This window comes from Delphinapterus leucas, chromosome 12 (genome assembly GCF_059928025.1).
Source record: "Delphinapterus leucas isolate spDelLeu-1000000601 "Yukka" chromosome 12, BTC_Dleu_Yukka2, whole genome shotgun sequence".
In the NCBI taxonomy this organism is placed as follows: Eukaryota; Metazoa; Chordata; class Mammalia; order Artiodactyla; family Monodontidae; genus Delphinapterus; species Delphinapterus leucas.
This window is the reverse complement of record NC_143140.1, coordinates 13,774,622-13,800,561: the sequence shown is the minus strand read 5'-3', so window position 1 is coordinate 13,800,561 and position 25,940 is coordinate 13,774,622. Positions and strand designations below refer to the sequence as shown.

Genomic DNA, 25,940 nt, shown 5'->3' with positions numbered 1-25,940 from the left:
CTATGAAAGTATTTATTTACATGAAATTCAAATTGAGCCTCATGTCCTGTACTTTAACTGGCAACCCTAGATTTGAGCTCTGCTTTCATGATAGACTGGGTTTAGCAGGTGGGAAAGGAAAAAAAGATTGTTTTAAGCAAACAGGGTAACTGAAGACAAAAAGGCCCTGATGCTGCGTTTGAGAGAGACAGCGGAAAAAAGTGCCGACTAAAGTAGAGCGTATTTTAAGTCAGAAACAGGAATAAAAGTAAATTGAATCTGATAATCCTTGACCCGTTTTTTTTTTTTTTTTCTGTCTAGAGAATAAATTCTTAGTTTATGGCGCTTAAAAATGTAAGGGTGTAACCATCTGAATATCTGTCCCTAAGGTTGATGCCAGAAAAATTATAGCTAAAAAAGATAACGCTCCTCTACAACCAACGTCTATTCAAATAGACTTGCTTCATCACAGTCTGCTTTCTGGTCTGGTAGAATTTTCATGACAAGTTTCCACAACCCCAAGCAGCCTTAAGGAATACTAACAAAAATCTGAGATGTTGGATGCTACTTTCCCCAGCAATAGCTGCATGCTCCACACAGAGGAACAGAGAACAAAAATCAATAAAGAATGTTAGTTCACTTTGCATCATACCAGCAGATATGGACTCTGAGTGAGACCATTTTAGCAAATACTTACAGGGGGTCCAGTCGGGCCAGGAGCACCTGGAAGGCCCGGAACGCCTTGAAGACCCTAAAAGAGATAGTTCCTACCATAAAATCTGTTATATCGTTGGAAACAAAGCATTTTAGTTCATAAAATTTTTTTTTTTTGCGGTACGCGGGCCTCTCACTGCTGTGGCCTCTTCCGTTGCGGAGCACAGGCTCCGGATGCGCAGGCTCAGCGGCCATGGCTCACGGGCCCAGCCGCTCCGCGGCATGTGGGATCTTCCCGGACCGGGGCATGAACCCGTGTCCCCTGCATCGGCAGGTGGACTCTCAACCACTGCGCCACCAGGGAAGCCCTAGTTCATCAAATATTTTGACGACTGAAAACTACCCATCTTTGTTGGCTAATCAAGAAACACATTTGTCATCTGCAAACACCCGTTTTCTAAGAGCAAGGATGGCGAGCTAAAATGCCACGACATGGAATTTGTTAAAAACATAATTTAATGTGTTGGTGATTCATAGAACATTTCTGATCTCACAGAGCCCCTCCATTGACAATAGCCATCTTTGAGAAGCTGGCACTGCTAAAGCATGAAAATACAAATTTCAGATGAGCAGAATGCCATCAAAGAAATACATGGTTACACTAATGCTTCTTTCAGTTGGTGGAACAACGGACTCTGTTTTATGATACAGTATTTAGTTTAGCCGGCCAGTTCATTATAAGAAATACACCTCATCGGCGAATTTAAATTTATAACCCTTTAATGGCTTAAAGGTAAAAGTGAAGAGATAGCTTCTTAGGCCCCACCTAAGATTTGTAGCGTCATGCTAATTATACTGGATACATTTATATATTCAAAGAAGAATTGGTAAGATTAACTGATAACTCGTGTAATTAATTTGTTCCTTTACCAAGTAAGTCAGCAAAAGAATATTAGTTAAATAAGTTACATAAAATCCATAATATGAAATGTTTTGCAACTGTTAAAACCATGTTTCAAAAGCTATTGAATAACAAAGAAAAGGAAACGTTACAAAATGTTACATAAAGGTCCAAATTATTAAAAAATTAGAAATGCACTTCATAAAATATGAGACTGATAGAGGCTCATAATGCCTTATCTGGAAACTTTAGTGTCAGGTGTGTTTCAGGGTTCTGAATTTTCAGATTTGTTTCAAAGGGAACACAGTGCTCATACTGGATATTACATAACACTCCCATGGCACCTGAGGCAGTACCTGCTAATAAACACACAAATATTTCTATAGCAAAACATATGATAGTCTCACCAAGTGGGATGAATAGACTAGCTCCATATGACTTCAGGTCAGACTTTGCTGCCAAATAAATTTGCTGCAAACTTGGGAAAAATTTCCCGGGTTTTCAGAGGCATTTGAACTTTGGAATTGTGGATGAGGGGTTGTGGACAACAATCTGACTTTTACCAACAGTCGGAGAAGTACAAATAGGAATAACTTTTGTCTTTTTAGTGCTTTTGTGTATTTCTCAAGTTTTCTATAAGGAACTCAGATGATTTCTACAATGGGAAAAATATACTTTTAAATACCCGTTTATTATTTCACATAACCATATGACGTGTCAAGTTCTATTTTGAACGGTTCCACTTTTTCAGGATTGAATTTTCTTTACTGAGTAATCCTTTTATAGTGCCAAACCATTCATTGTTATAATAAATTCCTTTGCCCTTTACTGTGATGAAATATGCATTTTATACATATTATAAATATCAGGTGAAGTGACCATGGTAAAACTGCTACATAGTTATCTATGGGCGCTCTAGAGGAACAAAGTTCCACAGGATCAAGGTTCTTTGCATCAGTGGGATTAAGGACCAAGCTCTGCCAGGTCTGTCCATCTAATGCCTAATGGGATCATATATTCCTTCAGGTTTTTCCATGTGATGGGAGGCGAAGAAATGCTGGAAAGGCTCTCCTTGAATGTGCCGAAATTCCTCATGTAACAAGAGTCTTGGGTAAAATCTTATGTATACTTGTGTTAATGTGGACATATACTTTCTTCAAGATGGTATCATCCTCACAGGCAACGCTCAGTGTGTGTGTGCGTGTGTGTGTGTGTGCATGTGCCCATGTGCATTTGTGGGCGGTACACACTGGCATGTTGTATTGACTCTTTTTATTCCCCCACCATTAACTTGTTTATGGGGTTATAAGTGGAAAGGAAAGAAATTTCCTTCTGGAATGGATCTCTAAATGCCTGGAGATTATAAATGCTATGCCACAAGTTGCTTTATCTCAAAACACCCACATTTCCATAAAATTCTCTCTGTATGTACGTGTATAAGATATGTGTGTTCATATGTATTCTTTTTTTTTTTTTTTGCTACTTTTAGTCTGAACACTGAATCAGTCTAGAGATGCTGAGTGAGTCTTTAGGTAGTCCAGTTTATAAGCCTGGGACTCATTAACCTTTGATGACCACATTAAACTTTAAAGTAAACCTCAGTCCATAAATAAAAAGAAATCATTCTCAGCCATCTTTCTCTGAACAAGCTGAAATTCTGTAGTAAGGGTAAAAGTTACTATGGATGTATAAAGGGCAAGCAGGTAATTTTACAAGACAAGAAAGATCATTAAAGAAGACAAATACCTATTAAAGAGTAGGACAGTCAATTTAGCATATTGTACCAAACTAAAATACAAATTAAAATTTACTGCATAGTCAAGGATCATTAGAGCTAAGTTCTTTCCCTATTCTGATATTTTGATTTTGCAAGTCCTACCTCAGTTGCTACCAAGAATATTTATTTTTCCATTGCTACAACTTATGGCTGACAGTATTTTTCCTGTCCTATCAATTATTATTCTAAAATATTGTAGAAAGACCTGTATTCCAAGCAAGAATTCCCTCTGACTATGAGAGGTAAGTCTGTGTTCTATTAGCATCTGCTAATTTGCTACCTTGCATTGTGAAACAACACCTGTAAAAACCGTTGAGGGTAATGTCACTTTTGTAAGCGCAATAAACCGAAAGGCAACTCCTCTCTTTAAGTTCCCAAATGGATTAAATCGACCATTGGATAATTATTAAATAATAATTGGGAATTCCTCAAAGAGACAGGGTGTCCTTCTGCATCTTTTCAACTAAGGGTAGAACAGACATCTTAGATTTTGTATGATTAGATATTATATGCATATTAAAATAGTATAGTTTATTGGCCAGCTGGAAATACATATGTTCTTGGGCAAAGTTTCATTCACTTAAACAAATCAACAAATTAAAATTTAAGGGAGTATCTGAGTCCAAGTAGAAGACAAGATAATATTCAATATTTCCCACCTGCCTGAGAGGGACAAGCTGCCTTGCCCCGTTACCCCCCAAAGGCCCAACTGAGCTAGTATGTTACTTCAGGTTTATTCATACTATTCATGTGATGTGAAGAAACAGTGGAGAATCTCCTCCTGAACTAGCTGGAATTGTCTAAGTGTCTTGTGCAAAGTCTGTGTACGCTGTGTTAAAGAACCAGCAAGGTGTACTTAAGGAAAAGCACACTAAAATAGTGATTAAGGAGGGATTTCAGTTCACCAGGAGTGCTAAGGATTCTGAAGAATCAATAAAAGTTAACTTCTAATAAATTTAATTTAGAGTCACTTATGAAAAAGCCTGAATTCCAATTATTTCCTGATCTTTTTGTTATTACATTCTCAATTACCTTTAAAGCCTACTTCTTGAGTCTAGGCAGTTAAAAGCTGTTAGGCTATTAAAATCAGACACTGTGCTTGTACTTTAGTGCAACTTTCTGTGGAGCATGAAGATGCAAAAGCTCAATAACTCTTCCTTATTTAGAAAATAAAATGCCTTTACTGTTTTATTTACAGATGAAAGGAAATGTTGTATTTCTTTGCTCTTCAATTTTTAACCTGGACAAAAACCAAGCCAATCCTCACAGTTTTCTTGAATAGAATCCATGTTAATTAAAAACAATAACAACGATGATAATTTATAATGTGAAATATATAACTCCAACTCAAAAAAAAAGATCTACTTTATATCATTTTGATTTTCTGCACTAACATCAAGGTTACTAGATGGCTTACTTACTTTCATTAAGAATTATTAGTATCAAAACTGTTTAAACTAACAAGAATTCATCATCCTAATTGGTTTTTCTAAGAGTTCATGTGAATTATGCAGGAAAGAATGCTATCCTGAGCATCAGTGTGGCTGAGAGTCAGAAAATTATGCCACCATCTCAAGAGCACATTTGACTTTGAACCTTAGTGGGAGGGTGGGCAGCTGATTTAAACCAGTCCAAGCAGACCCATTTGATAGTTTTTTTTTTTCTTCCTCCCAAGAGTTTGAAAGTTGAGCAGAGATACAAACAAACCAAGGTCAGTGAAACTGAGTCACGTTGCGGCAGCGGCCCAGGGAAGTTCTGCTGAGTTCTGGAGCTGCCCCTATCCCTAGGCTGGTTGCTGACTATCCCTTCAATTCTATGAGCTACTTTGGGATTCTTTTCAGTAAATCTCCTTTTCCTCTTTCTTCTTGCTTTTATCTTGAGAGAGCTGGAATTGTTACCTGCTATGAGAAAACAGAAACGTAGTAACTGATATGTTAACTTTGTGTTTGAATTCCCTTGTCTCAGAAACTGGATCACTGAAAATAAGCATCAACGTATTATTTTAAATGTGTTAACACTTGGAAAAAACCTGCCTTTGTTTCTATTTGTTTAGCATCAAACATGAGATATGGAAAATTGATGTCCTTTTGTTGTGTCACATGGAAAGAATCAACAGTAGGGCTGCATGATCAGAGAAGAGCCTTTTACCTCATCGCCTTTCTCCCCACGTATCCCGGGGTAGCCTCGCTCTCCTTTGCTCCCCTAGAGACACAATACATTTAGTTAGTACACTCAGTCATTTTGTCATCTTTTGGGAAAATGAACATATCTCTTCTCAGGACACTTGGGGCATGTCATTTGGACAGAATCGGGGAAAAATAAATGACATCTGCAAATGGCTTTTACACCACTTTTTCAAAATATTTTTAGAAAAAGGACTGTATTTTAAAATGTATTTCTTTTTTTTTACCCTGAATTAAAGGTTGCACAGAGGAGAGACTTCCTTACCTTTAGTCCCTCTCTGCCTGGGACTCCTGGAGGACCTCGTGGCCCTACATCGCCCTAGAGGACAGAGCAGTCACAGCTGAGAGAAGGCACCATGTGTCACCTCCAGGGTCCACCAACACTTAGCCCCCTTCTTACCTTCTGGGCTACAGAATCAAACTGTCCAGGCTCACCAGCGCCTGCTTCTTCTCCTTTGTTGCTTTTCAGCCCAGGGACACTGGCTTGGCAGTTGCCACAGAAGTTCTAATGAAGACAGAGATAAGGTCACTGGAGATTCATTATTCATTGATTGGATTTGAACTTCTATTTGAACTTTTGTGAGAGTTGAGTGATAGCCATTGCTATGTCATTCTACTTTCAGAAACCTAATTTATTCAATTTGAAAGACTACTTTTGGGGAGGCAAAAACTATTTTAAAAGATAAACTCATAAGTCAAGAACACAGAGTTTCAGTTGCTTAGCAGCATGTTTAAAAAGAGAGGTGGCAATAAAGTTTGGAATAACCAGCAAGATTACAGAGCTCATAAAACCAATAGCATAAATCATAAGAAAGAAAGAAAGAAAGAAAGAAAGAAAGAAAGCTGTGAAGAAAGGATTTCCCCTTTTGAGAGCCCAATCAGTTGGAGAACCCTAAACACAGCTTACTAACCTTTTATTTGTTAGGGGAAACACTCACGTGGGAAACAATTATTTGAGCGGCTGGGACTTGACTTCTAAGTCAAATCCAAGTGCAGATAGGAAATATAAGTGGAATCACCTTTCCATCGCCTTCTCTGTAATCTTTAGCTGATCTGCAAACGCTTCAATTTAGTTACCTGAACTCACAAGATAAACTTCTTACCACATAAAGCCTACAGAGGCTTATTTTTAAATAAACTGTTATAAAAATATGATCTGGAAAGGCATAAAATAGGGACTACTGAGTGGGGGAGACAGCTGAAATTTAACAATTGACCAAAGGTAGGACAATCTAAGCCTCAATTCTTCCATCTTTTTAACCAAAGGGAAGAATCCTTAAACATAAAGAGGGAATGGAAGCTTGCCGTTGATGGGAAGCTGGCAAGAAAGGCCATGAAGTTCAATATTTCTGACCCAGTGTATATCAGCACAAGTTTGATTTCCAAACATATGCTCCATGGAAGACTAATTTTGTATGATACTGAAAAGGTTCTGAGGCAATTTGCCTAAAAAATGCTGGGTCAGAACAGTTCTCTTTGTGGTTGTCCTTCTTAGAGCTGGAATACATGAGAAGGAGTTGGAATGTGCAAAGTTTCCCAAACTAATTTTATCACTAGGATCATTCCACTGAGCTAATGTGCTGGTACAGGAGTTAAGAAACACATACATAATTGTAGAACCACCCCTACTCAATCTGAAAAACTGTGAAGGTAGAGACGCTTGAGGACTTCAGAGAACCAAAAAGCTTTCCATATTTCAAAAAGTATAAAGAATGTCTACTGTATCTGTAGACATTATAACATGGCATATCAATATATAGTAACATTTTAGAATGGATTATTCAATTGATTGCTTTTTTACTGAAGTATAGTTGATTCACAATGTTGTGTTAATTTCAGGTAAATGGCAAAGTGATTCAGTTATACATACATATATATCTTTTTTTCAGATTCTTTTCCCTTATAGGTTATTGCAAAATATTGAGCATAGTTCCCTGTGCTACAGTAGGTCTTTGTTGGTTATCTGTCGTATACAGTAGTGTTCATATGTTAATCCCAAACTCCTAATTTATCCCTTCCCCCGTTTCCCCTTTGGTAACCATGAGTTTGTTTTCCATGTCTGTGGGTCTATTTCTACTTTGTATATAAGTAACATTTTAGGATGGATTATTCAATTGATTTTTATTGAAGTATAGTTGATTTACAATGTTGTGGTAGTTTCATGATTGTTTTAATAAAACATAAAAAATGGAAATAATTACAAGTCAATAGGATTTTCTAGAGTCATTTCAAACTGACCTCATCTTCTTTAGGTTAGAGTTACTAGAATGGTAAATGAAGGAAAAGTGGATTTCATTAAGGTTCTTGAAAAAATACCTTTTAAGATTTTTCTCACGGAGAGGATAAAGACGCAGTTATTGGCTAATACACAAGCTTGTTCAAAGAAGGACTGATACACGGATTAACCTGGAGGAAGGTCTTTGAAGGTATACATCATTCGGGCTGGGAAACATGTCAGTTCTTTTCAACACTTTATTCAAACACAGTTTTTGAGAACAGAAAGCAGGACGATCAGGTCCGCTAAAGACTTTAAGACAGAGTTGGGACAGTTAATATACTGGTGGCAGGATTAGGATTAAAATTCCCATATGCCTCAGGGAACTACCTGCTTCTCTTCTACTGAATACAGCTTGCTGGGACTCAGTCAGGGGTCCTGCTCACCTCTTGCCAACTGGCTCCCCTGAGACTCAAAACCTCCATGAGGTGATGCTGGGTCTGGACCCCCGGCAAGGGCATTTATTAAGGGGATGCTGCCCTGGTGAAACTGTTGACTACTTCCATGTCTGAGGCCATCGGAGCCCTGGTTCTTTTCCCTGTCAGAGCCTGTTTGCAGTCTTTTTGTCTGTAGTGGGAGCTGCCACATCCTATCAGGATAGTCAATAATTTTTTTTGATCTTAAAGAGCCCTAACTGTTCCGCAATGATATAACTCCTACAATCCTGCCATTTCCAACATCACTGCCCTCGTAGAGAACATGAGACTGACTGTCTGAGGACCTGCACTCCTGTGTTAATGTCACACTTACTGGCTGTGTGACTCTGAGCAAGGTACTTAACTCCTCAGAATTTAGGTCTCTCGTGTACAGAATGGGAAACTCCACAGCCTGAACTCATAGGATTCTTGCGCAGGTTACGTGAGATGATATAAGTAAAGCAGTGTGTTGCCTGGCATGTAATAATAACTCAATAAACATAAGATCCTCCTGAAGCCCCCATAAATACTATTTTTTAAAAAAAATAGGATTTGCTCTTTTTTTCCTTAATTAATTAATTAATTTATTTAGGGCTGTGTTGGGTCTTCGTTTCTGTGCGAGGGCTTTCTCTAGTTGTGGCAAGCGGGGGCCACTCTTCATCGCGGTGCGCGGGCCTCTCACTATCACGGCCTCTCTTGTTGCGGAGCACAGGCTCCAGACGCACAGACTCAGTAGTTGTGGCTCACGGGCCTAGTTGCTCCGCGGCATGTGGGATCTTCCCAGACCAGGGCTCAAACCCGTGTCCCCCGCAATAGCAGGCAGATTCTCAACCACTGTGCCACCGGGGAAGCCCCTATTTTCTGACTTATGAGAAAATGTTGGCTTTTGAAAGTCTTAAACCCCCCCATATATTTATATTTATATCTACATTTACATTTATATTCATGTACTATTCTCAAAACCTTTATCACCCGACAAATATATTTACTAGAATTCTAGTCTTGTGAATTCAATTCAACAAATATTCTTGCCTGCCTACTACTGAGTAAGTCGTTGCAGGAAACATTGGGTTAAATGCTGGAAATATAAAATAGATCACATATACACACACATAGCCCGTGTGTGTGTGTACAGATATACTGTCCATTCATACATTGACAGATACGACACATGAGGTTTGAGTGGAATATAAAGGGACAGACTTTCATTTGGGTTCAGTCTTAGCATTCCGCAAAGAAACATGCAAATACACAACCTCCAGGTGTCCTATTATCAACCGCTCCCCATCTGTTTTACAAATAAAATAGAGGAAAGTATTAAAGAAAAAAAACGGTAGCAAGATTAATTCCCTGTGAGGTGGATAATAGGTAGAGATCATTTTTATTTAACAGAGTCACAGGTGTTAGGGCGATTGTCAGCTATGGAATTTTGTAACTCACTTTGTAAAATCCCATGACATAAAAACTCAGCCTTGCAAGCTAGCTGTTTATTGAGCAGCATTGCTTTCCATCCTGGACTGGCCAGGGCAGATACCGTGAGGAGGACTGGGTTTCACAGTGATGAGCCTGGGTGGGTGAACACCATTAAGAGAAAGCTATTGCTGCAGAGAGAGAACATCTACTCAAGGGTACTAATGACACCATTCCTCTCCTGCAGCTCATCTCAGAACTACCACCTCCTCCCCTGCCTCCCTGTTCCTCCACACCCAAAATGAGAGGCTGGTAAAGAAGAGAGTGGGGAATTAGTATAAGTGGCACTAGACATATACAGATACGTGTTCCTTTTTCTATCTGAAAGATGTTCTGCCATTAAGAAACTGAATTTTAATTCAGGCTAAGCAATTAACTCAAATTCTTGTAAAGATTTCCTTTCTGATTTTTCCCAGAAGTTAACACATAATTTCTTACATAGCCACAAAGTACCTTGAACAAGGCCCCCATGTCTCCCAAGAGAGGAAGTGCAATCTGTGGATAAGGAGAAAAAAAAACCCAATGCATGTAATTATACATATACAGGCACACAATACAATACAAACATAATGAATGTAGATGTTTTCCCTCAAAACACCAGGCCAGCTGAGATTTGTCACCATGGTGACAAATGGTAGGGCTTAGAAGAGCCTCACCATCAGGATGGTTGGCCAACATGATGTTTCCTATCCAGAAACAGACACAGGACTCGGGCAGTGATTTGGCCTTGTGCCTTAAAGCGTCCTTTCAGAGAGACACCGTAAACCCCAGTAATGCTTTAAAGGTTCCCAGTCAATACACATACACACATGATTCACTCAGTGAGGGAGTTAAAGGCCAAGATACGCCTCTGCATGTAACTTATAATGGCACGTGAGGCTCAAAAGGTGTAGGAGGATTTGTGAGACTAAGAACCGAGAGGCCAGATTTGGGTTTTATTATACAGAATTCTTAATACAATGTCATATACCATATGGCTTCTTAAATTATAACTGCCAATTTGGAGGCTATTTAAAGGGATTTCACTGTCACTCAAAGCAAGGTTTAACCTAAAATAAAACTTTGGAACACCCATTTAGTGCCTAAACCTGTTCTGAAAAGCCTACTCAAGCCAGTTTTGTAATTGAACCATTTCAGCATTCTTAAAGCCATCGAATCAATAGATATGTACCATATTATGGGAAACTTACCCGCAGACTTTCATTTAGAAAAATGAAGTTCATTTCGTCACCAGCATTAGAAAGAACAGAATCTGTGGCTATGTATTTTAACTCAATTTTCCATGGGATTGAGACATTATACACCAAGGTTCAGCTTGGGGCAAAAATTGTACAGCTGAATTATACCCTCGGGAAATAAGTATTCGTCACACACACAAAAATGCTGATGTAGCTTGAATTTTTTCCCCCTCTACAAAAAAGTGGGGATAAACAAAATCACTAAGCAGTCACTGAGCATTCTAATTAGTCTGGACAGCAAAACTTGCTTGGTAGGCTGTTTGGCTGCTGCGTGCATTAAAGATACATAAATCAGGCACAGACGGTCAACATACCGGGTCACCTGGAGGGCCTGGCAGCCCTGGCTTTCCATCCCTCCCAGGAGCTCCCTGAAAACAGAAGCAGCATGTTCAAATCTTTGCACCTCGGCACAGGTTCAGATTAAGACAGGTGTGGGGGAGAGGGGAAGTAGGTAAAAACTGTCCTTACATCATTCCCTGGGGTCCCTGGAGCTCCTGGCAACCCAGGGAGACCTCGAGGACCCTGGCAAAGGGGGAAAATAGTTACTTATAAGGATAGTCTTTTAGTAATTGCCCCCATTCCCCACCCCCACCCCCCAGTCAGCAAGATGGATTTGCTGTGCCAGATAACTTGGTTAAGTAGCTTACCTGAATCCCTGGCTCTCCAGCTGGGCCTTGGGAGCCCTGAAGAGAAGGAGATTCAGTGATTAGAATTCTGCTGGGAATGTCCATAGATTACCCAAGTGGGAGAAAGGGCCAAGTACTGTAATTTCCATAGTGGACAACAGGGCTTGCCACCCTGCACACTCTGAAAACTCTCTGCAAAGCTGGCCAAGAGTTCTGGGTGGCAGGTGAACACCTGACCAGATGCAGTGCTGGAAGCACCACCATAACTGTGTTCAGACGCCTGGGCTGCCCCCGAGCCCGCCGTCGGTCCCTGCCCACTCACGGGCGCACAAACAACAACCCCAAGTTCTGTCTGCTAGACACTGGCCGGCCACAGGGTAACCGGCCTGGGGCTTCCTCTCCTTCCTGCTTTTTACTGGGAGTCATTTCTCTGAGGAAATTGCCAGAACCAGTGTTCAGTGACGGGAACTGGAAACAAAACTTCAGTTATTCTCTTCTATGTTAGAAAACTGGAATTTGGGGTAACTGAAATGAGTGAACCTAATGATGACAGATCCATCCCTGTCTCATGACCATGGACCCCTGGATGAGGAACTGACTGATCACCTGGGTGAGTAAAGAGCTGGGGTCTCAGCACCTGGCTTCACTACCTGCTCATTGCCTTTTCCCTTCTTACTTTTAAATAAATATTCATATTGTCAAAGCTACCTTTTGCTCCCTTTCTATTTATACCGTGTGCTTAAGTTACTTTTGGTTCGTTGGTTTATTTTTCGCTTCAACCTCCTTCACTCCCCTAATAATTTCCTGACCTACTTTTTTACTTTGTTTAATCTCCCATCTCCAGTGGTCTTTATATTCTCACCCTGGAAAATCAAACACCAGCCACACACAATATAACCATTCACTATTTACATCTTCTTTTACCTCTCACGATAATTTCATTTCAAGGCCAATCTCCAAATTAATGTCTTTGGGATAACCATCTATTTCACTTTTCTTGTCCCAAAATCTTTTATCTTTTTTCGTAGTAAATAAAAAGTTTTATCTCCTACTGCTATTTGGTCCACAAGTATGCATACAATGGTCATTATTATCATTATTACCCTTGTAGCTAAAACACGTCAAAAAACTTTCTATTATTTGTCTTAACGATCAAAAACTACCTCTATTCTCTCTTCTCTAAGATATTACATAGAGATTTTTGATATCATCTCATTTATAGGCACTCCATTCACTTTAAAAGTAACTTTTCATTTTATTCTAATTAAAAACAAACAGTGATATATAATATCCTAATATTGGGCATTCTCATAATCTTACACTCATTTGTACTTTTAAATATATAGAATGGAGGAATAAAGTGTTAAATAACTTCTTCTAATTCAAAATCAGTGTACGTGTGATTAGCATCTGTAAGTCAATAAACAGTGGGTACCTTCTGTGCTTAGGATATAGCCACAAAGCCCATTAATTCCTGCTCTCTGACTTTTTGTATCTCCTCTGACCATTTCACTCCTTTCTCCGTATTCAAATTTGTTGCTGGATTTTATTTCACAACATTGGGTCAACAGGGTTTCAAAAACTTGATTGAATTTCACTTACAGTTCGGCCAGGAATTCCTATCCCTGGGGGGCCTATGTCACCTGGGGAGCCGTGGATACCTGGCAGTCCTCTTTCTCCCTGTGCAATTAGATGCTTCTGTTAGTGTGAGGCTCAAGGGACATGGATTTTCCAGTTATATTTCGTTAATTATTAATTCTTTAAACATTATCTAAGATATTTTTACCTTTGGCCCTCGCGGGCCAGGTGCTCCAGGATTTCCATCTAATCCCTAAAAGAAAAAGAAGAGAAAAGGAAGTGAATATATTTCTTTTCCTAAAAAGGTTAATTACATCTTGGAAGTCATAACTCAAAAATATTTCATTGCTCTTCATCTTTTTTGAATAAACCTTTTCTGTAAAATAGTAAGGAAGAGGGAACACAAATTTCACTAGGCTACAGATTTTGTATAGTTACTTTAAAGTATAAGATGTTTTCATCTTTAAAATGAGGCATCTGATATTGAGAATTATTTATTACTATTCACATAAAAGGTCAAAGGGGATGAGAAAAAAAGGCAGATGAAACAGCCATATGGGTTGGATTTTCCAGCTATCCAGTTTTCTATGTCCTGGGATTAGCCCAGGCCACAGGGACATTTTTTAAAGATGACCACCTATGGCTATATATGCAGAGCCTCTAGAAGGGAAATTTCAGGCAGTTCTTCTGTTTTAAGAGATTGTCCAAGGAAGGTTTATGGTTTAAAACTAGCAAACCTTACTAGGCTTCATAGATCCCTAAATAGTCCCTACAGAAGCTTCAGGGGTGCCTATGAATCTCCCGGAATTGTATGAAAAATGGTGCATGTGTGTGCATTTTCTTCAGATGAGAGCCCTTTGCTTGCATCAAATTCCCAAAAAGATTAGACCTCTGATCTAAAGAATAAGATGAACACTTCTTTTTCTGCAGACCTAAACATTCCTATGCCTGTGATCTGAAACTGGGAACACACAAACAGTAATTAATCAGCTTTCAAAGGAAATGTTAGTAAAAGGATTGGTACTTACTGGTTCCCCTGGCAGGCTTTTTCCTGGAGGACCAGCCTCACCTTTTGGACCTGGAAGTCCAGGAGGGCCTATAATCCCACCTGGGTCTCCCTGAGGAAACAAGGTAAGATTCTCACTTCATCACTCAGGTTCATGGTGGGACGTGTAGAGGCAGCAGTTTCCATAGTATTAAGTTGTCACCATAGCCAGTCACACTGCATTCTCTCACCCATTCACTCACTCATTCCACTATATGTACTGAGTGTCCAATCCACGCGGACACTGTTCTGTTATCTTAAGTGCACCTAGATCTTGCGGTGAGCTATGTTACGGTAGGTTTACAGTATCATGAAATGTATGTATGTGTATAAATAGATATGCAAAAAATATAAAAATCTATTCATATGGTTCTTTAGATGACCTTTATGTTTTCTTTAAGTTATTCCCAAGTAATGGTTCAGTACTAAAATACTATTTCCACGTAGACATCAAGAAACAGGTACTGAGAGATTGAGACTTCTTAAGTCTATACCTGAGTTGTTAGCTGAGCCTGAAACAGGTTTTTTGAGTCCTGAGATCTTCAACTCTAAGGCAGTTCATTCTGTCACATTGCATTTTCAGTGCCAGAACCCGGGCTGCCACAGTGTCCAGGGATGATGCTCATGCCATAATTTATGCGAACATCTATCTCCTGCACAATCCCAGCTGCCCTGGCCTGTCCTTTCACTCCCCCAGTGTCCTTATGACCCTCTGTCTCTTCCTCCTACCCAGCTACTTAATATACAAAGTGAGTGAAACGGAAGCTATACCTTTTCTCCCTTAATGCCTTGTTTTCCTGGGATACCGTGTTCTCCTGGCAATCCCTAGAAAATTCAGAATAAAAGGGAGAGAGCAATTAGAAAATCTCTTATTGTAATAACATTTCTATCTGTGAGTCTTTGTCAGGAGAACAGAATTCTAACATGCAAACTACATGGGAACGTGTTGATTTTGGTCTGCTGGAGAGAGAAAAACCTTAATGAAAATATGTGGCTTGTTGTTTCAAGTGAGGTAACCTGAATGTAATGAGAAAGAAACTAAATAAGGGAGACCTGAACTAAATGCCCCATCCATATTACTGCCAAAAGGCATGGAAGAACGGCTCTTGGTGGCATCACCCTATGACTCAGAAAGACAATGGGGTAAATAGAAAATAGCTTTTACTATGATTTGGCAAGAAAGGTTCTTTTATTTTATTCTCTATTTTAGCTCTAGCCACTATCACTTAATGTCATTTCTTGGGCATCTTGTGGCTCCACCTGTGCCACCAGCATTATGTTTCTTTTTGTAAGATCTCTCCATTAGGTACACCTTCAATGGTTCACTATATGGCTTGGGGGTGCAACAAAAAGATTTGCTTCATGAAGTGAATGTTCAAAGTACCAAGTGACCAAACGTGCTGAAAGATGAACCCCTGGAGCCTCAGTCAGGGAGCATGGAGAACAGAGCAAGATGTCATGGCGCTGCTCCCAAGGTGATGGGAAAAGGAGAGATTCTAACAGTTGCATGGAGGGTACTCAAATCATGGCCAGATAGAGATCAGTGTTAAGAAGTGGTGGTCAAGCATTTTTCTCGTTTTGCTCAAGTGAGGATTGATAGTGAGGTTTTGGCTCCCAAGATGTCAGAAGGCTAGGGAGATTGTCCAAGGGACACAAAGCTGACATAGGGGAATGGATAGGAAAGTGCATTTATTCAATCAAAAAACAGAAGAATACACATTCTTTTCAAGTGCACATGGAATGTTCTCCAGGATAGATCACATGCTGGCCACAAAACAAGTCTCAACAAATATAAGAGAACAGAAATTATATCAAGCATTTTTCTCCAACCAAAATAGCATGAAACTAGAAATCAATTACAGGAAATAAAATGGGATAAACACAAAATTGTGGAGACTAAACAACATGTTACTAAAAAACCAATGTGTAAATGAAGAAATCAAGAGGAAATCAGAAAACACCTCAAGACAAATGAAAATGGAAACACAACTTTCCAAAATCTATGGGATACAGCAAAAGCAGTTCTAAGTTTATGGTGGTATAGGCCTAACTCAACAAACAAGAAAAAAATCTCAAATAAACAACCTAACTTCCCATGTAAAGGAATTAGAAAAAGAACAAACAAAACTGAAAGTCTGAAGAAGGAAGGAAATGACAAAGATCAGAGAGGAAATATTAAATAAAATAAAGACCCCAAAATCCCCAAACAATAGATAAGATCAATGAAACAAAGAGCTATGACTTTTGAAAAGATAAACAAAATCGATAAGCCTTTAGTGAGAGCTCATCAAAAAAAAAAAAAAAAAGAGAGAGGACACACATAAACCAAATAAGAAATGAAAGAGGAAAAATGACAACCATTACCACAGAGATGCAAAAAATCATAAAAGAATACTAGTTATATGCCAAAAAATTGGACAACGTAGAAGAAGTGGACAAATTTCTAGAAACATAAAACCTTCCAACACTGAATTAGAAAGTAACAGACAATCTGAACAGGCTGGTCACTAGTAGTGAAATTGAATTTGCAATAAAAAAAAACCCTACAGCGAGCAAAAGTCCAGGACTGGAGAGCTTCACAGGTGAATTCTACCAAACATATAGTGAAGAGCTAATGCCTTTCCTCCTCAAACTATTCCAAAAAGTTGAAGAGGAGGGAACACTGCCAAATTCATTCTATAGGACCACCATTACTCTGATACCAAAACCAGACAAAGACATTACAAAAAAAGAAAATTACAGGCCAATATCTCTGATGAATATAGATGCAAAAATCCTCAAGAAAATGTTAGCAAACTGAATTCAAGAATTTATAAAAGGGATCATACACCATAATCAAGTGGTATTTATTCCAGGGAAGTAAGGATGGTTCAATATCTGCAAATCAATCTATGTGATGCACCACATTTACAAGAGGAAGGGTAAAAATTATGATAATCTCAAAACATGCAGAAAAAGCAATTCACAAACTTAAACATCCACTCATGATAAATGCTCATCCAAGTTGGTACAGAGGGAACATATCTCAACATCATAAGCACCACTTATGACAAACTCAAAGCTAACATCACACTCAGTGGTAAAAAGCTGAAAGCCTTTCCTCTAAAATCAGGAAGAAAACGTGTATGCCCACTCTCACCAGTTCTATTTAACACAGTATTGGAAGTCCTAGCCACAGCAACCAGACAAGAGAAAGAAATAAAAGGCATCCAACTTGGAAGGAAAGCAGTAAAACTGTCACTATTTGCAGATGCCATGATACTATATATAGAAAGCTGTAAAGTCTCCACCAAAAAACTATTAGATGTAATAAATGAATTCAGTAAAGTTGCAGGATATGAGATTAATATACAGAAATCTGTTGCTTTTCTATACACTAATAATGAAACTATCCAAAAGAGAAAGCAAGAAAATAATCCCATATAAAATCAAATGAAAAAGAATAAAATACCTAGGAATAAACTTAACCAACGAGGTGAAAAATCTATAGTCTAAAAACTATAAAACACTGATGAAGGAAATTGAAGAAGATATAAAGAAATGGAAAGACCCTGTGTTCATGGATTGAAAGGATTAATACTGTTAAAATGTCATTACAACCCAAAGCAATCTACCGATTTAATGCATTGCCCAATGCATTTTTCACAGAACTAGGATAAATAATCCTAAAATTTATATGGGACCACAAAAGACATCACATTGCCAAAGCAATCTTGAGAAAGAATAACAAAGTTGGAGATATGACACTCTCAGACTTCAGAGTATATTACAAAGCTACAGTAATAAAAACAGTATGGTACGGGCACAAAAACAGACACATAGCTCAATGGAACCATAGATAGCTCAGAAATAAACCAATTATTGGTCAATTAAATTATGGCAAAGAAAGCAAGAATATACAGTGGAGAAAAGACAATCTCTTCAAAAAGTGGTGCTGGGAAAACTAAACAGCTACACATAAAACAATAAGTTAGAACATTTTCTCACACCATATACAAAAATAAACTCAAACTGAATTAGAGACCTAAAGGTAAAACCTGAAACCATAAAACTCCTAAAAGAAAAAATAGGCAGAACACACTTTGACATAAATTGTAGCAATATATTTGGATCTGTTTTCTAAGGCAAAGGGACAAAAGCAAAAATAAACAAATGGGGCCTAACTAAACTTAAAAGCTTTTGCGCAGCAAGGGAAACCATTGACAAAATGAAAAGACAATCTGCTGAATAGGAGGAAATATTCGCAAATGATATGACTGATAAAGAATTAATATCAAAAACATATAAGCAGCTCATAAAACTCAATATTAAGAAAAACAACCTGATTTAAGAAATGGGCAGAAGACCTGAATAGACATTTTTCCAAAGAAGACATACAGATGGCCAAAAAGCACATGAAAAGATGCTCAACATCATTAATCATCAGGGAAATGCAAATCAAAACCACAATGAGGTATCATCTCACACCTGTTGGAATGGCTACCATCAAAAATTCTACAAATAACAAGTGTTGGAAAGGATGTGGCAAAAAAAGGAACCCTAGCGCACTATTGGTGGGAATGTAAATCGGTGCAGCCACTAGGGAAATCATTATGGAGGTTCCTCAAAAAACTAAAAATAGAGTTACCTAGTGATCCAGCAATCCCATGCCTGGTTATATATTCAAAGGAAATGAAAACAGTAATTCAAAAAGATATATGCACCCCAATGTTCTTAGCAGTATTATTTATAGTTGCCAAGATATGGAAACAACCTAAGTGTCCATCAATAGATGAATGGATAAAGAAGATGTCATATACATACACAATGGAATGCTACTCAGCCATAAGAAAGAATGAAATTCTGCCATTTGCAACAGTGTGGCTGGACCTAGAGGGTACTGTGCTTTATGAAATATGTCAGATGGGGAAAGACAAATATTGTATGTTATCACGTATATGTGGAATCTAAAAAATAAAACAAATGATTGAACATAACAATATATAACAGACACACAGATACAGAGAACAAACTAGTGGTTACCAGTGGGGGAAAGGGAAGGGGGGAGGAGATAGGGGTAAGGGAATTAAGAAGTGCAAACTACTGTGTATAGAATAAATAAGCAAGTAGGATACATTGTACAACACAGGAAAAATAGCCATTATTTTGTAATAACTTTAAATGGTATATAATCTATAGAAATATTGAATTACCATAATGTACACCTGAAACTAATATAATATTGTAAATCAACTACTTCAATTAAAAAAGTACATTTAAACAGTGTGAGGGTGTGTATGTGTGTGTGTGTGTGAGAGAGAGAGAGACAGAGACAGAGAATTGTGAGCCGAGTAAAGCTAGGTTTAATGCAACCGGAGGACCTTTCTCCAATTGCATTATATAAGTATTTTCAGCCAAAAGACTTGCCCTTTTTGGAGAATGTTGCAAGAAGACAACAACAGAAGCTTTGGAAGTATCTTAGTTGGATGGAGAATTGAACCAAAAGCCATTTATAATGATGTATAATGGAAATGCTAACTTGGGTTTCAAAGACTGATTTGTTAGGCTAATATTCAAAAGGACCTCGTATGACTATATGAAGATACTAATGTTCTCAATAGCCCCTGACATTAGGTGTGCTGTTTTATTGGTAGAGATGACCCATGCCTTTGGAAAATGTGGTATAACTCAGTCACATGAACAGATGTTGATGTTCTTTAAAACATGCTTTAGGGGGCTTCCCTGGTGGCGCAGGGGTTGAGAGTCTGCCTGCCAATGCAGGGGACACGGGTTCGTGCCCCGGTCTGGGAAGATCCCACATGCCGCGGAGCGGCTGGGCGCATGAGCCATGGCCGCTGAGCCTGCGTGTCCGGAGCCTGTGCTCCGCAACGGGAGAGGCCACAACAGTGAGAGGACCGCGTATCGCAAAACAAACAAACAAAAAAACATGCTTTAGTCTCAATTTAATTTCCAAATATCAAAGACACATGCATCTACTATACATACAGTATCTCCTGGTGGTCCTCTGGGTCCCATAGGGCCTGCAGGTCCTTGCTGACCCTAAATAGAAGGTGATATGTACTTTAATTTGATAAAAATTAGATTGTACCTGAATATATGTAAAATATGGTGCAACCTTTATCTATAGAAAGATCGACCTTCCACCATCCAGGCTCCTCTATATAACACTGAAATGTGCTTTGGGCCTACAAAGATAGTTTCAAGATGTTGTCATTTAAATGAGTCTGTTCTCACCAGTAGGTGAGGCCTGGATAACTTGCCTTACCCACTGGTGGGGGCATATCACACGAATCTCTCCAGTACCTCCCAACAGCTGGTCTTCTTTGGGACGCTCCTGTAGAGTCCTGCATGGGCAACTCAAACACTTCTGGGCTGCATAATTTTGGCTTAGGAAATTGAATACTGAATCCTGTTCTCTTTGAGAATACAGCTCAGGGTCATAGATGTGGCTCACACTGTTTACTCGTAAAGCTTTTAGGATGCTATTGTGAATATGGTCTGAAAAGAGCTTAAAAATCCCACTGTGATCCATAAGGCACACTCACCATGTATGTAATAAATGTGGTCAATGTGGGGATCAGGGAGATCACCATGGAAACATGATAAAGTCTCTGAGAACATTTGTGATGAAAATGAGTGGTCCATCAGAGTTCCTTGTTTTACATAGAAATGGCTATAACTTCAAAATAATATCCTCATTCATCTCAGTTATTTCTTATATACCTTTAGTCCTGAGCTTCCTATTACACCAGGGGGGCTAGGATCTCCAGGCTCGCCCTAAACATATGGGTGGGAAGGAAAGTGAAATGGTTACTTTAATGTTTCACAATCTCATTACATCGGAGATGCAAGAGAAGGGTGTCAGGGGATTACCTTTACTCCCTGTGATCCTGTTATTCCAGGTTCTCCCTGTAAATGAAAGAAGGACCATACCTGTAATGTTTAAATATGGATGGAGAAGAGCATCTCTAATGCTGCAATTCATCTACTTCCCCACTAGCTGACATACAATAAAGGGGAAAATTATGGAAGACATGGTGAAGTCAAGGAGGGTTCATTCTAAAATATGATTTAAAATAATTATTGCTAATACATAAACAATAATTTCCTATTTTTCTTTCTTCTCTGTAACAGTTTTTTTCCCCAATGTCACTTTTGACACTTTAACCATCATGGTCCATTAGCGGTCACTGAGTTCCCTACTTAGCTGACATTGTTATAATTTGCTGCCAGTTCATCTTGTATCTCAAGAGAACTAAAACTGCAGATGAGGGCAAAAAAGAAAGAGTAAAGTTTAAGTTGATATGTCATGGAGATTCTACTTTCAGGTGTATGTATTTAATGGAACAAAAAAACACACAAAAATTAAGGTTACACAGAAGAGGGCAATATTGGCTATAATGAGTTTGCTTTTCTTATTTTCCATGACTTACTATTGATCCTTTCTTGTTTGAGAAATCCAATTTGTATCATTAACAAAATTTTTGAAAAAAATCTGTATCTTACATATTAATTTTGTATTTTAAATATCCTTAGTGTATACCCTTCATCACGTTCATGTCCAGTCACAAATAGTAATGGGTTAAAGAAAACATACACTACCCAAAGCCAATGTGGAAGTGTCGTCACACGATAACACTTAACAAGGTTTAAAATTTCTCATTTATCAAAATAAAAGAGTCAAAATTCACAGAGGAAAAAGTAAAATCCTCAGGGAGCTGACCTTATCAAATGTATTAGACTCCAAAGTAAACATACTAGAAATCAGAGAGAAAGAAAATGAAGTAGAAAACCCAAGACAGTGATAAAACATCTACTTACTCTATCTCCCTTTTCACCTTTTGTAAAGGGTTCACCCTAGGAAAATGGGTGGAAAACAGAATCATTTTATAAACACTTTTAGGAATAATCTCTCCAAACCTGGATGGGCGTAAATCCTGCAGGCCAAACTCAGACTCCATTGCAAACATGCAGTGATCCAGAATGTCACATTGTCTGCCTATGCAGCTTAGAAGGACCATATGAAAATGAATTTAAAAACCATTTCATATTTCCAAATGAACAGTAAGTTAATCATTTCAATGTTATTTTGAGACTCCTGAGTGGTTGACAAATTACAATGCGGTCCAAGGCCAAAGCTTCCTCTTGCATGGTTCAGATAGAAGATGGTCACACACACACACACACACACACACACACACATCCAATCAGAGGCAGAATGAATACGAGGATGCCAGAGTGATCAGTGGAAGGGCATTCATTTGAATTTTTCCAGTTACTTAAATTGGTGCTTAAAAATACAGTTTAACTTAGTGTTTAAAAATGCAAAATCATTATTTTAAAAATACTTTACTAATTTTCATTTTTCTTTTAATGAAAATGGCTTGAAGCAGTTAATTACTGGGTGAATAACAGTACAAGTCTGTGGAACTGATACTAGTTCTTGTTGGGTCTAGGTATGAAGGTTCCGGGGAGAGACAGAAGCTTTGAAGGAATGCCCCTTATTAAGTAACACTGTCCCTGTTGTCACTGTGTTACTAACACCACAACCCACCCTTAACACACACACACACACACACACACACACACACACACACACACGGGGAGGCTTCCCCTTATTAACTTCTGTTCTTGAAGGTATGTATCATGATGTCATTTAACCTGCACTACAGGGCTGTGAGGGAGATATTGTCCCATTTCAGGAATGAGGAAAGAGAAAGTTTCTGAGTAACTGAGTTACTTCCCCTAAAACAGCATTCACCCACTGTATGTTCCCTTGTTTATCTTGTCAATAAACTCTGTGAAGGTAGAGATATAATTCATCTTGACTATCATAGCATCTCTGGGGTACACTATTGGTGTCAAGCAAAAGTTTATTAAATTAGGGAATTTAAAGTTTTACAGATATAACAGCAGTAGCTGACATGTATTGAATAAAGCACTTACACCTGTTTTAATCACTTTCTATCCACTAACACAGTTACCCTCTTGTGTCAACAGGCTAGGTACGACGAGTACACTCATTTACAGAGGGGGGATCTGAGGCCCAGAGAAATTAAGCCATTTCCTCAAGGTCACAGAATCAGTAAGAGGTCACTGATGATTTAAACCCAGGCAGCCTGACTTCAATCCCAGGCTTTGCTTGCTCAGTCTGTTTGATTTGATTTGAAATGTAATCGATTGATTATTTGAATGGAGTGAATTGACAATAAGATGGATACCACACATTTTTAGTAACTTAGTAATTTTAGTAATTTTCTTTTGCATCTGAAAGTCAAGGGTAAGTGTGAGAACCACTGTGGTAGGTACTGCTGCTCTCAAAGGTCCTCTTAGGGGCTTGACCTTCAGGTCACGATCAGGAGGGGTGTGGTTACTGAACAAGCCTCGTGTCCCGTGACCTGCGGACTGTGGGCCCCTGTCTTCTCCCTGACGTTTCCAAGCTCCCTGCAGTTATGTGAGGCCAGGCAGCTAGTTCTGACCGTGAAATGTGTGCAGAAGTGATGCGTGCTGCTTGAAGGAGCCCATTCGTCATCCTCCAGTCCCGCTTCCCTGGCAGTGGTGGCTGAGAAGGTTGCACCTAGCAGACGGTGTAGCTCCCGGGTGCTAATCAGCCTGGTGACTGGTCACTGAGGGTCGTGTGCAGCAGGACACCCACTCCTCCCGACCACGCTGGGCAGGCAGCACGAGCAAGAGAAAACCTTTCTTGGGTTAAAACCACAGATATTTCAGGGCTAATTTGTTACTAGGCATAACCTACCTACTCTGACTAATATGACCCATATCTATCCAACATCATTACATCTCTTATTATTGGATAATTTCTATATATTAGATTAGGGCTTTATATTTTTGCTTTTCAGTCTTAATTCTAAAAATCAATTTGAGTTTTAAGATAGGAGACGAAGTTAATTAGATGTGAGCAATAGGCAACATTGCCTTTGTGACTGCTTGTTTCTGATTATAGCACATTGCTTATCTAGAACCTCTGTCAAGCCACACTGACTAAAGTAACTGCTTGTAAAAGAAAAAAGAACCAAAATCAGAAGCCTGGTGATCTAGAGACCTGATATTTCGTCCTAGTTCCAATGGCTACCATCTGGGACAAGTCGTTTACATTTTAGAGCCTCTTTTTCCTTATCTATAAAATCCTGGGGTTCAACCAGACGATATTTCAGCTCTGATGTCTAACCTGGTCATGTTCTAAATTTCCTATAACGGGGAACAAAGTGCCCTTTTAAGGTACCATTCAGGCTCCTAATTCAGATCTGGATGAAGACCATTGTTCTGTTCGGGCCTTCTGGTTATTATGCAAAGTTAAGTCCACATCCTGTTCTGTATTAAAGAGGTTGAGATCATAAAGAGCTAAACTGCTCTGCTAATAACGTGAAATTTGTGTTTTTTCCTGTGGGGGGGTGAGGAGAGAGGCAGGCAAAGATGTGTAAGGGGTGTGGGATAATTCAGGGATTCAGATGGAACTGACAAGGAGAAGAACTGAGAGGAAAAGAAGCTGGTTTCTCCTGGGTAAGGTAGATGGGGCGAAGGGTAGTCTCAGGGGGTTGGGTCTTGGTGGCAGGACGGAGAACCACAGGGAAAACCCTTAGGAACTGTGACATCCTTCAGCGCTTGCTACGCAAAGCATGGTCTAGGGACCCACAGCAGGAGCATGGCCTGGGACTTTGAGAAATACAGCCACTCAGGCTGAAAGCAGCTCTTTTGTCCCTTTCCTCTTTGCCCATTTCTGTTCCCTTCTAAACTTAAAAGAACCTAAATATAAAAATGAGATCACTAAGCAATTGAAACTAACTCCTGACTTGTGCTGTCCTGAATGCACCCCATGCCTTGTCTAACCTGTTGATTCTTTTCCTAGATGAAAAGAAGTAAGAATGAAGAATTAAGCAGTTAAAGTATGACTAACTCTCCTGCTGGCAGATCACGCGGGCAAGATAACATCTGAAGAAAGAGTCAGCCAGTCTGCATGCAACGGAGAAAGATGCAGAACCCAACCTCCTGCCTCAATGATTCACTGAGATTCTTCCCCCATTTTTCCCTCTAAAAACTGTCATGGCTGAGCAGAATCTTTGGAGTTGGTCTCTTGACACAAGTCCACCATCTTCTCAGATGGCTGGCTTTTCTGATTAAAGCATCTTTCCTTTCTACTGACATTTGCCTCTCGAATTATTGGCTTAAGAGCCATCAGCAGCTGAACGTGGGTTTGGTAAAAAGCCCAAGCCAGACCCGCTGAACTAGCATTGGCATTTCAAAATGATCTTCAGGTTATTTAAGTTCACACTTAGTATGAGAAGCACTGCTCTAACCCATTCAGATTTCTCTATTCTGCTCTACAAGTCCCAGCTATCCCAGTAGAACTGTAGTAAATCTTAGGGACTGGTCTGTTATGGGTCACGTGGAAATTAGGAGAAGGTTGAGTGTCAGTGTTCCAGCATGGAGGGGCGTCAGTGGGGACCCAGAGAGGTAGGTAAGAGGTGGGAGACGTGCCCACAAGTGTGGAGTATCAGGAGTGAGCGGGCAGATGGACGGGGCAGCAGACACCAGACTGGATTTGTGGGACACATGAGATTTCCCAGAGAGTCCCAGGAAGGGCTGTTACTGGCCTGGATGGAATACTAAGGGCAAGCATGATTCCTGAAGTAGGAGAACTTCGGAGTACATGAGTGACAGCACTGATTCTAAAGCTGCCTGAAAAATGACTGCCATTGCCAAAGATGCTTCATTTTTGAAAAAATTAATTAAATTATTTTTGGCTGCCATTGGGTCTTCGTTGCTGCACACGGGCTTTC

General features: G+C 39.2%; 1 protein-coding gene across 1 annotated transcript in view; it reads right to left on the bottom strand.

The window, feature by feature from the left end:
- The window catches only part of COL19A1 (collagen type XIX alpha 1 chain), a 356,054-nt gene that overhangs the window by 42,813 nt on the left and 287,301 nt on the right, over positions 1-25,940 (bottom strand). Inside the window, exons 18-32 of the mRNA XM_089921716.1 lie at positions 21,964-21,999; positions 21,016-21,051; positions 20,866-20,919; positions 20,128-20,181; positions 14,914-14,967; positions 14,126-14,215; positions 13,306-13,350; positions 13,122-13,199; positions 11,541-11,576; positions 11,362-11,415; positions 11,208-11,261; positions 10,109-10,150; positions 5,895-5,999; positions 5,460-5,513; positions 677-730 (exon numbers count right to left, since the gene is read on the bottom strand). Of these exons, the coding sequence (XP_089777842.1) occupies positions 677-730; positions 5,460-5,513; positions 5,895-5,999; positions 10,109-10,150; positions 11,208-11,261; positions 11,362-11,415; positions 11,541-11,576; positions 13,122-13,199; positions 13,306-13,350; positions 14,126-14,215; positions 14,914-14,967; positions 20,128-20,181; positions 20,866-20,919; positions 21,016-21,051; positions 21,964-21,999 (846 nt within the window). The remainder of the gene's footprint in view (positions 1-676; positions 731-5,459; positions 5,514-5,894; positions 6,000-10,108; positions 10,151-11,207; positions 11,262-11,361; positions 11,416-11,540; positions 11,577-13,121; positions 13,200-13,305; positions 13,351-14,125; positions 14,216-14,913; positions 14,968-20,127; positions 20,182-20,865; positions 20,920-21,015; positions 21,052-21,963; positions 22,000-25,940) is intronic.